The 17,060-nt window shown below is 42.5% G+C and overlaps 4 protein-coding genes across 4 annotated transcripts; all 4 read right to left on the reverse strand.

Annotated features, from left to right (window-relative positions):
* Nucleotides 1–574: 574 nt before the first annotated feature.
* AK88_03279 (DNA-directed RNA polymerase II subunit RPB1) lies at nt 575–7,630 on the reverse strand (the record flags this gene model as incomplete). Its single annotated transcript, XM_012480900.1, has 1 exon — nt 575–7,630. One exon carries the CDS (start codon nt 7,628–7,630, stop codon nt 575–577), a length of 7,056 nt encoding a protein of 2,351 aa, XP_012336323.1.
* A 3,225-nt stretch (nt 7,631–10,855) lies between these two features.
* On the reverse strand, nt 10,856–12,019 carry AK88_03280 (uncharacterized protein; the record flags this gene model as incomplete). Its single annotated transcript, XM_012480901.1, has 1 exon — nt 10,856–12,019. One exon carries the CDS (start codon nt 12,017–12,019, stop codon nt 10,856–10,858), a length of 1,164 nt encoding a protein of 387 aa, XP_012336324.1.
* A 1,508-nt stretch (nt 12,020–13,527) lies between these two features.
* On the reverse strand, nt 13,528–14,184 carry AK88_03281 (uncharacterized protein; the record flags this gene model as incomplete). Its single annotated transcript, XM_012480902.1, has 1 exon — nt 13,528–14,184. The coding sequence occupies one exon, from the start codon at nt 14,182–14,184 to the stop codon at nt 13,528–13,530; it is 657 nt and encodes a 218-aa protein (XP_012336325.1).
* Nucleotides 14,185–14,668: 484 nt separating this feature from the next.
* Nucleotides 14,669–16,662, reverse strand: AK88_03282 (uncharacterized protein; the record flags this gene model as incomplete). Its single annotated transcript, XM_012480903.1, has 2 exons — nt 14,669–16,468; nt 16,594–16,662. The coding sequence occupies 2 exons, from the start codon at nt 16,660–16,662 to the stop codon at nt 14,669–14,671; spliced, it is 1,869 nt and encodes a 622-aa protein (XP_012336326.1).
* Between the last annotated feature and the right edge of the window lie 398 nt (nt 16,663–17,060).

Here is a 17,060-nt window from a genome sequence, read left to right on the forward strand (position 1 = left end):
GTCACGCCTCCGAATGTACATGTACCGTTATGTAAACCCTTCCTTACGTGCATCCGCATTCTCATTCCAACATATATGCGTGTACGAACAAACATTTTTTGTTTAATTTTTTTTTTTTTTTTTTTTTGACTATTTGCTCCGCCTGAGCAAAACAACACAAACGTCTGCATAAACCCCCTTGTGGGCCTACAGCGGCGCACGTCTTTTAATTTTTCCGTCTGACTGGAGTTGCAATGCACACGTTATACAAGGGGGGAATATGGCGCCAGTGTGGCTTCTTCCCTATGCGGTTTACATAAAGTGGGACCCGTTTGGGCAGCCTCAAATTTGTCGCCACACATCTACAAAATTTAATTACTGCGCTAGCGTGGGGTGTTCTCGTTTACAATGCACGTGTTACACATTGAGGAACACAAAAAAAAAAAAAAAAAAGGGGATGTGCTAATTGCACACGGGAGAGGGCACACTCAGTGGCAGGGCGAGTGCACGTGTGCCCATTGCGCTGCTGCCGCTATTAATGCTGCTAGCCCGACTAACGCGCATGCCTCCCATAACGCGGCCGCTGCCCACTTCATCACTGCTCCATTTCGTCCTCGTCCATGTTGTAGGGCATCGGGGAGAAGGGGTCGTCGTTCTGCGCCTCGTCGGCATTGGCTTGCTGGATGGGCGAAAAGACGCTGACGTCCTGGATGTGTTGCTTGACCTGCACAGGAGACTGCAGAATGTACGCCGGGGAGAGGGGGTGCTGGTTCTTATTCCTGGCGTTGGCGCTTCGGTCATACACAGGGGAGGAGATGGAGTACGCTGGGGAGGTGGGCGAAAACTTGGGAGAGGCTATGGCGTAAGGTGAGTAGTGGGGACTACTGGGGTTGTTCGGAATAGGTGACGTGGGAGAGTACTGCGGCGACGTGGGGGAATACTTTGGAGATGTCGGTGAGTATTTAGGGGACGTTGGCGAGTACTTGGGTGAGGTGGGCATGTATTGCGGGGAGGTAGGAGAATACTTGGGTGACGTGGGTGAGTACTTTGGAGAGGTAACAGAGTAGACAGGCGACACGACGCTGTGGTACTTCATCATATTAGGGTTCATTTCGCCCAGCTGATTTGTTGGAGACGTCGGAGAATAAAAAGACTTGGGATCATTCAAACCGGCGGAGCCACCAGCATTGGCATTGTTGGAGAGGTGATAGGTGGGGGACGTGGGAGAATAGGACGGAGAGTAAATATTGTTCTGCGTCTGTTGCTTAGGGGAAAATATATCTAAGGCGCGATTAGGAGAGTATAACATAGCAGGGGATTGTATATTATTCATATTTGCCTTGGGGGAAAAGACATTATAATTCATCATGGCCATACTACTGTTGTTATTTTTTGGTGAGAACAACATGCTTGGATCGAGTGCTTGCTGGTTATGATTATCAAATGGGGAGAATGGGGAGTGGATAACTGATGTGGGTGACCTGGGTGATTGTGTAGGAGAGAATTTTCCGCCCAATTTTAGAGTGTCTAAATTGTTAAAATCAGCTTTCGATGGGGACATAATATTTTCCCCAGCACCACCAGTTCCATCTGCATAATTTTGAAGACACTGTGGAGATAAGATCCCGTTGACACTGTCTAGGGGAGCGGTGGGGGATAATAAATTAACGTTATAGGTTGGAGAGAAAGGTAGAGGAGAATTTAGGGTATTAATTGCTACTGGAGATTGTAACCCATCTGGAGTAATTCCATGGTGGCTATCTGGAGTAGTAAATCCAGCACTGGTAATATCCATCAGTGTTTCTAAATTTTGATTCGCATCACTTAACTTTTGGTTGTCTATAATGATATCAAATACGCCTGTGCCTATTTTGCATAGCTGGCCCAGCATGATATTCTCCGTTATTCCTTTAAGATTATCCACCTGTGCAAAGGCAGCTGCTTCAAGGAGTATTTCTACCGTTTCTTCAAAGCTACACTTTACTAAAGGACCTCTATCCACTCGATTAATTCCATGTCTTGTTATAGACATGAGGTAACCTCTCTGAGTCATCACATCACAGAGGATGGAGAGATGTCTGTAGTTCACATATGAGCTATCAAATGAAATAACAGTCCTCAATTCTTTTAGAAGAGCTCTTCTCACAGCCTCAATTCCTAACACTTCAAATATTTCTACTATATCATTTGAAATGGTTTTTTTATAATCCACATGAGAAGCACAGAAAATATGCTCAAGGTTACATCCATCTGTATCCAACACCCAATGGGAACTCCTCACAAATTTGCCATTGTTGGAGTCGTATGTTATTTTAGATTCTTCTCTCATGTATACTTTGGTAATATTTTCAATTCCCCTTAACTTCAATGTCGATAGGCATTGCTCCATCAGTTTTTTTAAAAAGGTATCTTCTGTGTCTTCCTTCATGTGAATTGGGTTGCTCACATTATTCATATTTCTCATGCTATTCATATCTAGACTGCCTGTATTATTTCCATTTGGAGCGTTTCCGCTGTGCATAGTACCCCCACCAGCATTTAGGCCACTCATACTGTTTCTCCCCTTTGTAGTATTGTGTGTATCTTCTTCTGCGTTTTTTAAGTTGGGCTTTCCAAACATGTCCTCCGCTGTTCCGGACCCACTTCCAATTCCACTTTCTCCACTTTTGCCTTCCCCATTGGCGAACAAATCTGTTCCTTCGTATCCTTCCACATAGTTGTTATCCGTTCGGTTGTTACTTTCCCCCTTCATTTTTTTTATTTTCTCTGCGTTCTTACCCTTACTCGTTTTATCCTTTCCCCCTTCGTCCCGATTGTGGTTTCCTCCCTTTCCATCATCATCATCGTCCATATCCGTGCCGCTAGCACTACCACTAGCGCTACCAAATCGATGTTCACTGTTCATGCTGTTTTGCCTTGATCCGTTACTGCTTACACTTTGGTTATCGTCATCATCATTTTTCTTGTTCTGCGTCACTTCATTACCATCCGCCTCGACCTTCTTCTTCGTCTTGAAGGTGCTTCCAATGCGATTGTAATTCTCTTCATCTTCCTCCTCTTCTTCCTCTTCGTACTCATCCTCTTGTGCCTGGTCCGGATCGTCATTAAGAAAGTTGTACTCTCCATTTAGGTATTTAACCCTAATTCTTAGAATAAGATCTTCCGAGTTATCATCTGTGTAGATGATATCTAATTCATCACTGGAGAAGACAGAATAAATAATGTAAACAATTTCCTTCATGGTTAATTTTTTTTCATTGACATGAATGTTGGTTAGCTGAATCCGTAGAACCCATTCTCCTAGAGTATACTGTGTGTCATCCTCATCTGGGAATTCATAAAATTCCTCTACCCACATTTTGTCTTCTTCTAGGATAGTACTTGTAGTGTTGGGGTCGTAAATGATTTGTGCATGCGATGTTAGTTGCTTCAGGGTTGTGTACTCCAGTTTGGTTAATATATCTTTTGCTTTCTGTTGATCATTGGACACCACGTCGTCGAGATAAATGGTGGTAGATGGAGTCTTCACATTTTTCACAATATTAATTAACTCCTTCAATCTTGGAACACCTAACGTTACGTTTTTAGACCCCACTCCTGCAAAGTGAAATGTATTGAGTGTCATTTGCGTTGCGGGTTCTCCAATTGACTGCGCTGCCAAGGCGCCTACACATTCTCCAGGGTGGCATAACGACTTGTAGAATATTTTTTCAATTTCTTGTAAAAGCCAGTCGATTCCCTTCATACTGATCTTATGGGTCTGAGTCAGGAGTTTCGAATTTAAGTAGGTTCGCAAGTGGGCTTCGAGCAACATGGTGGCGTTGTTCTGGGCTTCCAGCGAGAGGGTATCGTTGCTGTTTATTTGTTTGATAATGACAAGCTTTTCTAGAAAGCGGTTGACTTTGTGCACGACATCTACGGGGTTGACGAAGGATTGGCCATCATCATCGTCTTGTTCATCCTCCTCATCATCATCGCCATCGCCATCTTCTTCACCGCTTCCCTCGTCGCTCGCGTCGGGATGCGCCTCTTCCTCGAGGTTCTCATCGAAGGGCTCAAAACCGCTGTACGCACGCTGGGCCTTCATGGCGTTGGCGAGATCATTTGTCTCGTACTCCTTTTTAATTTCCGACATGAATTCATTGTTCTCGAGTTCGTCGTTCGGGTCTTCCAACGTCTGGTCAGTAATCGCTTTCGTTTCATCCCTTGAACGAGCCTTCTTCCCCTTCTTGGACTTCCTCTTGTTGGTGCTCCTCTTTGGCCTCATCCTATTAGCACTAATGGGCTCCTTCACTTTGGTACCCACAACAGGCACAAAGGGGAACTGTGATTTTGCAAATTCGATGAGTCGGTTCATATTGATGGGTAAGTGTTGCCTCACATTACCATCGGGAAATATTTCCTTACAAATGTTATTTTTACATTTTAGTAGTTCTTCAAATTCCTGATTCAGTACATTCTGCTTATTATAATCAATATAGGAATTTTTTCTATTTTTTCCACCGTCCAGGTAGAAATCCTTCGCATAACTATCATCATGATCATCATCTTCATCGTCATCGAAGTTGTACTTGTATAATTTTTTTACTTCCTTATTGTCTAGCTTCATTAGGTCAATGATTTGATCTTCTATATACTCTCCAGCCATTCCATCCTCTCCATAAAGAAATTGAATAATATCTCCATAGGAGTTTCTAACAGTTCGATCATACTGCACCATGACATCTTCCATTGCTTTAATTAATCTCCTTTGTATGTAACCCGTTTCCGACGTCTTACACGCCGTGTCAATGATACCTTCTCTTCCTCCCATGGCATGGAAAAAAACTTCCTGTGGGGTGAGTCCACTTAAATAAGAATTGGACACAAACCCTCTACTCTCTGGCCCATAATCAAATTTAATAAAATGGGGTAAGGATCTGTGGTTAAAACCAAAGGGAATTCTCTTCCCTTCCACATTTTGCTGACCCACACAAGATATGATTTGAGAAATGTTGATGATGGAACCCTTGGAGCCACTAGCCACCATACTAAAGATATTATTCCTTTCATCTAAACTTTCTGAGGCCACTTTTCCAGCCATTTCTCGAGCACAATTTAGTTCGTTATTTACTCTCGTTTCGAATGATTCGTAAAGGGATTTACCAGGTTGACATTCCAACTCTCCTCTTTGTGCTTTCTTCACAATTTTGGACACCTCCTTTTTGGACTTACTTAGAATATCTTTTACCTTATCGAGGACCTTGTTGCTAGCTATGATATCGGAGCAGCTCACAGTGAACCCAACATATTCTAACCAATTATTGGTAACCTTTTGCAGGGCGGAAATGAAATCTTTCGTTTTATCTGGACCCATTTCATGCCACAGAATGTGAATCAACGATCCGCTAGAAGAACCCACTGTACGTTTGCATATGATTCCACATAGCAGTTCGTTATTTTTTATAATGACCTTTCCATCGTTGATGGAGCAATATGGATTGTCATCCTTACAAGAGGTTGAGGAATCCCTCATTAAATTTATCTTAACATTCCTCCCCCATCCTCCTACTCCTTTGTATGTCCCTTCTGCACCACTCGCGCCAGTTACGTCATTTCCAATGAGTTGATTTTTTACGTTACTGTTTATAGTGTCTCCAATGGCTAAAGGGCTATGGGGGTGGAGGTGTGCGCCACCACCACTATTGCTATTTCCTCGGCCCATTTCGTCTTCTATTCTTAACCCGGTACCGTGGGTAGCCCCCCCCATCATTTTGGAATTTCCCAAAGGGTCGTTGAGCCTTTCTAAATCTTCAAACTGGAGAAGCATAGAAAAAATTTGCTTTCCTGTCCACAGGGCCTTGGGTTTCATAATGGCAGGGGTAGGTATCACATGGTTCCAGTAGGGGATCCAAATGAGTAAAGACATCACTTCTTCCTTTGTGAGAAAGTTATCTCTCCTTGTAAATTTTCTTATGGCTAAAAGGGAGTCCTGCACAATTCCCATAACGGGTTTGTTTCCCTGCGGAGAGACGATCTGCTTCTGCACAATCATGAGGTGCTTAATTTCAGACCTAGTTTCATGCGACTGCGCAAGGTGCAAATTCATTTCATCCCCATCAAAATCAGCATTGTAGGGAGAAGTAACGGCTAAATTTAGCCTGAACGTAGAGTAGGGCAATATTTTGGCCTTATGTCCCATGATACTCATTTTGTGAAGAGATGGTTGTCGATTGAAAAGTATATAATCTTCGTCTGTCATGTGGCGTTCTACTTTGTAACCATATTCTAATTCCCTCTCTGAATTTTTTCTCACATGTCTGAGGTCATACTTGGTTCCATTATCCCTAATAATATATTTTGCTCCTGGCCATTCATATGGACCTCTTTCAACAAGCTTCTTCAAGTCGTCGTAATTGAGTGGAGTCACCGTTTCACAAAATGTTAAAGTCATGGCGACTGATTTTGGCACTCCTATATAATCAATGTTTAAATTTGGGTCTCCTGTAATAACTGTTCTGGCTGAAAAGTCTACACGTTTTCCCATTAAATTTCCTCGAAGCCTTCCTTCCTTCCCTTTCAACCTGGTCCGTATAGCTTTAATTGGTTTCTTCGAACGTGTAGTCGCTATTGGCATCCCAGGAATATCATTATCGAACAAGGTCGTAATGTGAAATTGTAACAAAGCACACAGATCTTGAAGGACATGAGATTTGGCTCCTCTATCCGTTTGTCTCTTCAGTTGTATATTTGTTTTCACAATGTCTAGCAATTTCAATGTCAAGTCATCTTCACTCCTCTGATTTCCATACTGTACGTATGGCCTCGCACAAGGAGGAGGGATGGGAATGAATGTTAAAATTAATGACGCAGGGATACATCTATCTGAACTGAAACCAAGAATAGCCATTTCTTCTTTTCTAATTTTTTTTAAAATTTCTAAAGCTTCTTCTGCACTTAATTTTCTTTTACTCTCATCTATGTCTTCCTCACTGGAATGCAAAAATTGAATGAACATGTTTGGTCCTTCCCTTGTATATTTGGGTTGCACACAACCACAGTCCACATCATCTTTATTCACCATTTCGAAAATGTTACTATAGCTGTTAGGGTTTAAAAGCATTTGTTGGTTTACATTTAAGTTACTCAAATTATTATTATAAAAATTATCTACTGCATTATCATTCAGATGTAAAGTATCTTCTTCTTGAGGAGAGGAGTGATCACATACTTTAATTCCTTGGCACACGTCCGATAACCTCTTCAGTCTTAAACTATTCACCTTAATTTTTTCAATGAATTTAACCTTGGAGCTGTTTGTATTACATAATAATCTTCCACAGTGATAGCACACACACCTTAATACATTGAGTACGACATTCATAAATCCGTAGTGGTACATCGGCTTAGCTAATTCTATGTAGCCAAAATGGCCAGGGCAATTTTTCACGTTCATGTTACATGTCCCACATAAGGTTTTGAAGTCTATGGTCCCCATGCGAATATCGTTTAGACCTCCTTCCCTTGGCATTCCATCTTTGTATAGGTCTACATTTACAACTTCGCACACACCTATTTTTTTTATAATTTCTGGGTCCAGCACGCCCAACTCGAGGCGCTTCACCCTCTTCAGCTCGCACGCCGAGTAGGGCACATTCAGGTCGATCGTCATGTTTGGCAGCGCGCTGGGGTTCGATCACGTAGCAACGGCGTAACAACCGCGTAGCAACCGCGTAGCAAACGCGTACAAACCAGGGCTCAGCGCAGGTCTCACTTTTTACTCCCTTCACAAGGAAGAAAAAAAATGGCCGCTGCTCTACCCCCTTGGCATACTCTACCAACGTCACGCGTATTCGGGCTTTGGCGAGATGAACTCAATCAAGAAGGCAGCACGCACATTTAACTAATTATTCATACATGTGAATAGCTGTGGGAAGATACGCATTGGGAGAGGGGAGGGATGATACCGAGATGAATACACGCGGCGGAACTCTTCCATTCATGGAAAATGTCCCCCTGCTCTTACAGCTAGGTGTTTTCCCAACGGGCGCAAACAAAGTGGTACATTAAAATGGAGGTACAAAAATAAACGTGATTTGGTGGGCACAGCCCCTACGCCTTTCTCTACTAACTATTCTGTTTATTTGGCTAGAGCGGCGTTTTTTTTTTTTTTTTTGTTTTTGTGCTGTTCATAGTTTGCTTGTGCCTTGGTGGTTTCCTCCCGGGTTTATGCAGCTCAGCTGGGGAGGGGGAGGGTTCGCGTGGGGGCGCCAGGGGATGTACAAACGCCTGGAAACATGAATGCGAGGATGCACAAAATTACAAACGTAAGATTTACTCATGCCCCGCGCAACGACCACCGCAGCGTGTTTCAAAGCAGTTTCACCTTCCTGTTCGCCGTGGGAACATAAGCCTCACATGCGTACCTACGTACATACGTGCTTCATGTAAAACGTACATATACACAATACACGAAGCATGACACAAAAAAAAAAATAAAGAAAAAAAAAAAAGAAAAAAAAAGGCGAACGCAAAAGCGAAAGGACTATCCGCATATAACTAAGCAAAGCGTGAATGTACGCATTTAAAGCTCACTGGAAATTGAAGTAATGAAAAAAAGAACCCGCAGCTGGTTCGCAGTTTTTTTTTTTTTTTTTTTTTTCAAATCGTAACGGACGTTCTCCGTAGGCATAAATTATAACACGTAAGTAACATAAACGGTATTGCGTACATATTATACGCACAATTGGCACGGAGGCTGGAATACGTATATGCGATGGAATTTAAGTACAGCCCACAGCACATCGTTATTTGGGTACGCTGCTGCTCAGGGGTATTATTTTTTTGCCTACCCGATTTGGCAGTTGCCAATTCGAATGCTACTAATTTGTGGTGCTTACAACTTGGGTGCTACTAACAAATCCTTCGCACTATTGAATTGGTAGCCCTCTCTGGGGGACTTCTTTCCCCGTCGGACGTTTCTTTTAAAAATGTTTAAAAGAACGGTGTAGGGCGGGGGCATGCCAAAATAACGCCAATGATACGCCTGTGTACGAGTGGTGGTTTGACCTGCATACGCACGTGTATACATACACGTGGGACACCGCAAGCGTTAACACAAAAAAGTGGTCATGAAAAAAAAGGAGGGTCCAAATTGAACACCACGACGAAAGGCGCTAACGGCTGAAACAAAGAGTCGCCTGTAACATTTCAATAGCGCTTACATTATACATGCATACCTCTAAGGGGCGAAACGCAAGTGCGCATATGTAGCATAATATGCACGTATGACTCGTTCATGCCAATGACACCGTTATCAAGCGTATGGCACATCGGGCGTGAAAAAAAAAAAAAATTAAAGCGAATAAAAAGCAGTGAGTTGGCTAAGGAGGCGATGCCTTCGTTCGGGCAAGTGCCGCGCACACAGGAAAAAAAAAAAAATGCAGCACACGTTACGATATCATGGCGCATTTTGCATACACCTGGCGTGCCCGCGGTGTACGAGAAAAAAAAAAAAAACGCGTATATAATACCATCCCTTGGGACGATCGGTTCTGTTCATTTTGTGAGGCTATACAACTTTTCCACATGGAGAAGTTACGAAATGAGAAAAATGAATAAACATGGCACACTGTTGGGAAGTATTCAAATGTGCTTACGTAACATATTACACTTTTTTTTTTTTTTTTTTTTTTTTCACACAATGTTCATACATAAAAAAATTACACATAAGGGTAACCTTCACATGGGAGTTACTTTTAAAGGTGCTCTTCGGAATGGACGGTGTTCACTAAGGGACATTAGTTTTTATTCCCAGCAAGTGGTAGTCAAATCGCCTCCCAAAACGGACAGGGATGCCTCTTCTGCGGAGGACAAAAGGAAGGCATACAATTTGATTGTACGTTTTCCCTCCTCGTTATCAACCTTATTTGGGGGTCTCCAGCTCATTAAAGTTACCTCCAGATGGAGAAAACATATGCCACACACAATTAAAAACGGCTAATGGGTTCTGCGCTCAAGTGAATACCACCCAATATGTACACACGCCATGTATAATTCTACTCGTGCGCAAAAGACCGTTTTCCGCGTAACGCCCGTTGGCCATGTGTTCACTCACAAAAAAAAACCCTACTGATCCGGAAAAAAAAAAAAAAAAAACGAAATAGCAAACCAGGTGCAGAAGCAAAAGCACAGCCATTTACAAAACGGATGTCGCCTTGTTATGCAAATGTGGGGAAGGCTATTTTGACTTGTAAAAATTGTCTGATTTTAAAAATGGAGAAAAAAACACAAATGGAGAAATTCTTTCAAAAAAAAAAAAAAAAAAAAAAAAAAAAAAAAAAAAAAAAATAGGGGGGGAAAAAAAAAAAAAAAAAAAAAAAAAAAAAAAAAAAAAAAAAGAGAACGATTAGGGGGGAGAAAAAAATTCCAAAAAATGGGAAAGGAATGTACAGATACACAATAGACCGTTCCCTTTATCACGTGACCCGCCAGAAATGCGATGGCATCCAAGGCCGTGCCTCATCAGATGCTCGCAAGAAAAACAGAGTAAATTGTCCTAACGGGACTACGTCACTGTAAGGTGATATTTTTTTTTTTCGCTTATCAGGCAGACTCTGCTGTAACAACCCCCGCCGCCCCCCTCCTGATGAGCGTACCGTAGAGGCAAGTGAATAACAATTGGCTAAAAACCAAAAAAAAGGCAAAGTGGGTTGGCAAAGCAAATTAGACAATCGAATTGGCAACGCGAAATGGCAACGTGAATTGGCTTAATGTTAGATGTGTGGGGGGGGAGGGGGAGGGGGAGGAAGCGCGCAAACATGAGCAACCCCAGTGGTGTTTTATCACCCGTTACACACAGATGAAGATGCCTTGTGGGGGGCTCTCTTCCGACGGGTCAGTCCTTCTCTTCGCAATGCACCAAGTCATCATTGGGGAGGGATTCAATCTGTGGGGGACCATTCCCTCGCTTGGCATTTTGTATATTATTATATATAGACAAGGACTGCGAAATTAAGCTGCTAATATTATTCAAGTCGGCAGGAATAATAACGGTGTTGTTGTTTTTGCAAATGTTGGCAAATACGTCAATGTACTGTTCAGCTATAAGAAGAGAAATTGCATTATTAGAATCTAATTTTTTAATTTTATTTGAAATAATTTCTATAGCTTCTGCGGTAGCATCTGCTTTTGCTTTAATTGCAAAAGATTGTCCCTCTGCAATAAGGATGGACTTTTTTTTTTTTCCAATAGCAATATTAATTTCACTCTCCCTTTCTCCTTCACTTTGTAATATTTCTGCCCGCTTCTTCCTTTCCGCTTCTGCCTGCTTCTCCATGGCATTCTTAATATTGACTGGCAAAATGATATCCCTAATTTCATACCTCATACATTTAATACCCCAGTTTTTTGCCGACTCATTAATAGCTGTAACAATTTTTTCGTTTAAATTATCCCTCTCTAGAAAGGTAGCGTCTAGGGTTAGTTTCCCTAACTCCGATCTCATGGTAACTTGGGCTAACTGCGTCACAGCGAAAACAGCGTCTTCAATACCATACGAAGAGTTGTATGGGTTATCGCATTTTATATAAAGCACCCCATCAATATTCAAAGTCACATTATCCTTAGTAATAGCCGTTTGGTTAGGAATTGTTATCGTTTCTTCCTTTAGCGAAAACACGTAAGCTATTTTGTCTATGAAGGGGATGATAAAATGAATGCCTGCCAATAAGGTTTTTTTATATTTTCCTAGACGCTCAATTATGTATGCTGTTTGTTGTGGTATAATTACAATGCCTAAACTGTTCCATATTTTTTTATTATATTTTTTTCCATCACTGCTGGTGTAGTAGGTGCATCTGTGTTGATGGTGTAATCCCCTTGCATGTGTTGTTGCGATGGCTACACTTCGTACACATTTTCCACTGGCGTGCATGGCAGGAAGTGTCCGCTGCGTGTAGAAACTTCTTGCCACACTCAGCTTCCCCTGGTTATCCCTCCCCCACGGGTAGCTTCGCAGGAGGGCCCGTCTCCAGGCCCCTCCTCCATTGGGTGCCATCATTTTCTTCGCCAAGTCAGCTTGCCACAGCTTAGCCTACCCGCAGGCATAGATACACAAAAAAAAAAAAATTAAAAAAAGAAAGCCCTTCTCTGCAACTTCTTCAGCTACTAATTTGCGCTAATTCGCAATTTACATCCGATCTGTTTGACTTTTCGCATGGTAGAAGGATCAACTCGCTTTGTTCGCGTGTTCGTTGTTTTTTCACTAGTGCGATTTTTTTTTTTTTTTTTTTTTTTGCTGTCGATTGCATCCTAGTGCGCGTGTATTCGAATACTCCCTGTGGTATAGAAAAAGGTTTGAAGCTTCTACCGGTTTATCCATTTAAGGATGCTTGTGGCTTGACGCTTCCACCGGCGTATGGCGAAGAGGGTGCCTTCTTCCCAATTGCACGCGTGTAGAAGCGCTAAAAGGTATGCGGCACACCGGTACGCGAAAGGTGGAATGAGCATGCGCATGCGCGTTGAGCATGCTTATGGAGTATGCATTTGCACATATGCGTGATGGTGTCCCCCTCAATGTTTAGTAATTCATTTTGCCCGCAACAGAAGCGATGACACAAAAAGGAGCGTCCCTTTTGTGGGGGAGCAGTAAGCAGTGTGAAAGGGTGTCCCCCTTGGGGATGCAACAACGTCGCATCGGCAGGATCAAGCGTGCAGAGGGATGAGTCACCTGTTTTAGTGCGTTTAGCAGAAAAGGGGATTTTCACACAAGTGCGTAAAAACATTGGACCCTGGATTGCATGGATGGGGCGCTGAACGAAAAACAAGGGTGAATGCAACACTGGTGATAATTCTACACAGGGGCGACGTTGCCCATTTAGGTATTCACTTGTAAACTAGTTCGTCTTAGAAAAATCAAAATAGGGTAGACATACGTCAGCATAAAAACGGGGATGCATTGCCTTTAAATGCTGTGTCCCAGTGGTGGAACCCCTTTTATTGTCCCATAAGAAATGAACATGGATAGGGCGAAATGGCTTCTCTGCGCCGTCTCCCCTGGATCTACTCTTTTTGCCTACTTTTCCACTGCCTTTTTTGCAGTGCTCATTTGAGAAGGCGTTTCTCAATCAAACACGTGGCTTCCCCATCCAGCTCGCTCTACGAATGATAGTTGCGCGTGGGCGCATACACAGCGTACAGAGAGGGGGGTGTAGCCCTTTTTTTTTTCACGCAGGTATTTTAATATCTATCTTTTGTATATGCTCCTTCTGGGAATAAAGTAGCAAAAAAGTGACAAAAAAGTGACAAAAAAGTGATACACAAAAAAAAAAAAAAAAAAAAAAAGTTCGCCATCCAGTGCGTGAAAAACTTATATAAGCATATCACACCGGTGTGACGTGAACAAAAATTAAGAAGGAAAATACAATTCGTCCAATCATAGGACTTCGTGTTATTCGTGTGCATCCATTTTAGGAGCACCGGGTTTTGTTGTGTTTCTTGGTTTGTGTATCAGCAGGGGTGTTGCATTTTCCATCCAGCCGTTTCCCTAACCCACAGGTAGCACTTGTGTCAGAGAGCCAACTGGAGGAAATAATCGGGGTCAATGAAAAAGTTCCCCCGACCACGTCTCTCTCCTTTCATTCCTTTTGTGTGGTTCATTATTGTAGAAGGAGTTATACTACTGGGCTGGGCACCATGCCTTTTGACGGTCTTAAAGTAGCGTTCGTCGTTGTTTTGTTCGTCTGGGTTGATCCTCTCTTTGCTCAACATTCTCCATTTGGCAAGCAGCATATTAATGTCATGTAGATTCACTTCCTCCAAGGGGATACTAAGAGCGACGCTTATAATTTCACGCATATGGTTGTACAGCTGCTCCAGAGTGGATTCTTGCTTTTCGTAACTTTTTTTGAAATTCATGAATGCATTGGTTCGAGCAACTAATTTCAATTTGTTTATTTTTTGCACATCATTATTGTCCACCATTTTATTTTTTATTTTGTCCGGCAGGTCGTCGTACAGGACGGGGTGGTCCTCCTCCGTCTTCAGAGGTGTGTTGAGGACGTCATGCATGGTGTAATAGTTATCCTCCTCCTCAGAGTTGGACACCCGTTTTAAAAGCGCCTGACTTGTTAATGTCTTTTTAGAGGGGGGGTGATTGAACATGTGTGCTGTGATGGATACTGCCATCCAGAGGCAGCCCAACAGGTAGACTACTACAGGTGTCATGTTCGTTTGGGAAGGTTAACCGCAGAGGAGGTACACACGCGCTCAGACGCAACTCATAAGTGCACGAAGGGACCTCCTGCTGACCGCCAACGGGATGAGTCTACATGCACCCACACTTCCCTTACGGAAAAAAAAAAAAAAAAAAATAAACTGCAACAAATTATAGCAAAAGTAAAGTAATATAAAATGAGGATACAAAGGATCAACGGTATGTGTGAGCGAGAACAAACGGGGGACACAAAAATGGGTTAAGGTTAACGCTGGGGAAAAACTTGAACAGATAAATGTGCCGACGTCGGGGAGAAGTTAATCCCACTCATCTTCGCGCAAATGAAAAAAAAAAAAAAAAAAAGAGGCAAACTTGCACACTCGCGGAAAAAAAAAAAAAAAAGCGGCTCGCCCCCTCCCCCCGTCCTTTTTTCGCTGGGATCCTCCACACATATGTTACCCCACTTCGTTGCTCGAATTGCTCACATAGGACAAGCTACGCGTTAGCCAGCGCCTTGTGCAGGGGATACTCCTGTTCCAATTTCTTGTTGGAAAAACGGATGGTGCCTTTCTTATACTTGCGTGCGTTTTGTTTTTCTTGGCTGGGGACGTCAACCTCGAGTGTTAATTCATTAAAGCCAAAAAAGGGAACACTGTTGTGGTATTTGACCAAGGAAATTTTATATATGTCCTTCAATCCACTTATATGTAAAATGGCTTTACAAAATTGATGGTAGTCGATAATATGAAACAGATCATGTTGCTTAATGGCATTCCTTGCAAGTGCATTAACGATTTTGTCATCCTCGAAGTTGAATTTTTTCTTCACTTGGCTTAACGCTCTCGCAGCTCTGTTAAAGTCACATGGTTCAAAGTACTTAATATTTCCATGCATATGTTTGCACATGATTTGAAAAGAATCCTGATCCAGCAATTCATGAAAGGATAAAACTTCCAAGATCCTGGGAACGTCATACATCATTTTAGAGTATTTATTGTCTACCTTCTTAACAAGATCGTTTACTCGAAATAAGAATTCCTTTTTTGTTCCGTCGCTTGTTGTCCCTTTATGTACAAAGGAGGAGAACTTGGTTAAGGAATCCATGGTTAAGATAGAAGCATTTTCATATATGTGTTGCATCATTTTTTTGTAAATCCGGTTGATTGCTCCGTAATGTAATGGTAGTATGGATGAGAAGAGACACCCAATTGTGCAAAGGACTTGGGGAGGATAATCGTATGTGTATATGCGTATATGTTTGAGAATGTACTCAAATAGCATTACGTCGTTTATTTTTAACTTACAAAATGAGCTAGCTATTTTTTCTATAAGGTATGGGTTCAGGATATTTGTGTCCGGATTTTTTAGCATATATATGGTGAGTCTGCTGATGTAATCGAAGAAGAGGTAGTTTTGGAATTTCAGATTTGCAAAGGAGACCGCTATGTCTACTAGGCTCTCCATTTGGGGGTAGTAGCAGAACTGCTCTCGCTTGTGCTGTACGAGGTTGTTTTCCGTGGCTAGGTCGTGCAGCAGTGGGCCTTCTTCCCCCACTGCAGCAGTTTCTCCTCCCCCTGCATTGTACTCGCCGAGTCGGTCATAGCTTCGCTCGTTACACAGCTTAACCCTGAGTATAACCTCCTCCGCCACTACACTAAGGAATAAAAAGTCGTGAATCATGCAGGACGCATAGCTCTGCGCTATGGCAGACAATTGTGAAAATGAGAGAGTGCGCACATGGGGTTTCAGCTGGTCCCTAATTTTGCAGAACAGTTGCTTGTCTTGCAACTCACAAAGGGCAAAACTTCTTAAAATTAAAATCAACTGATGAGGGAGATAACAACTTAGTCGATGGTTTAACATTTTACTCATTCCTTCTAACTGAGCTGTGGCTTTTAATCTCCCGTAGTAGTAACATATTCTAGGCAGGTTAAGAAAGGTATTAATTTTGTTTTGTACTCTGGAGGTGATTAATTTAAATCTCCAATCATTAGTCGAGCAGGTCCCCACATCGACTAACCTCTTTAGAACTTTCATATAATGATAGGATTTTTTTCTCTTGTGTCGGTAGTACACCCACACATTTAACACCTCGTCCGATGTTGTGGCTTGTGCGATTTTTTTTGGAAGCAGCCACTGCCAGCTGCAGGACGCTTTTTTTTCTGAATACGTGGGCTCATAGTTGAAAATGAGTCTCTGGGTGTTTTCGATACTCCTTGGGGGTTTGAACCGTTCCACGTACTTGCTCCATGAGCCTTTGCCCACTCGCTTGTGGAAGCGGTAGTAGGCGAATCGCTGTAGAGGTGGGGGGGAGGGGAAGAAGGGGGGGAGTCTGTCAAACAACACGCGCTACTGCTCTACGCGCACACGTGTACACACACCCACATGTGTACACGAGTTAAGTCATTTCCAATGCTAACCTTCTGGTTGTGGAAAAGGGGCCTCCTCTTGACGCTGCTGCTGAGGCAGGGAATGAGATCTCCGAACATTTTACTCTCTTCGGGGAGATGGCGGGGGTGTGTTCCTTTAGAAAGTTCCACTTTCTACCAGGCATTTTAAATTACCATTTTGTGCATACGTACGTACTTATGTATGTATGTATGTAAATGGAGGCATATCTAATATATCTTTGCAGTGGTGCGATTATATCTCCTTTTTTTTTTTTTTTTTTTTCTCGTTTCTGGTCCGGGTGGATCGGAACGGGTTGACCATTTTCTCCTTTCACGTTGGTATATCTCTTCCTGTCATTTCGCAGTGGCTGCACGCATGAATTTTTTTTTTTTTTTTTTTTTCCCCGCATTACATTCGAACGGCATAATAAGAGAAGAGGCATACACTTTTGCGAACGATTGGTACTTGTATGGGTAAGTGTTTTTTTTCCCCCTTG

This window comes from Plasmodium fragile (genome assembly GCF_000956335.1).
Source record: "Plasmodium fragile strain nilgiri unplaced genomic scaffold supercont1.36, whole genome shotgun sequence".
Classification (NCBI taxonomy): domain Eukaryota; phylum Apicomplexa; class Aconoidasida; order Haemosporida; family Plasmodiidae; genus Plasmodium; species Plasmodium fragile.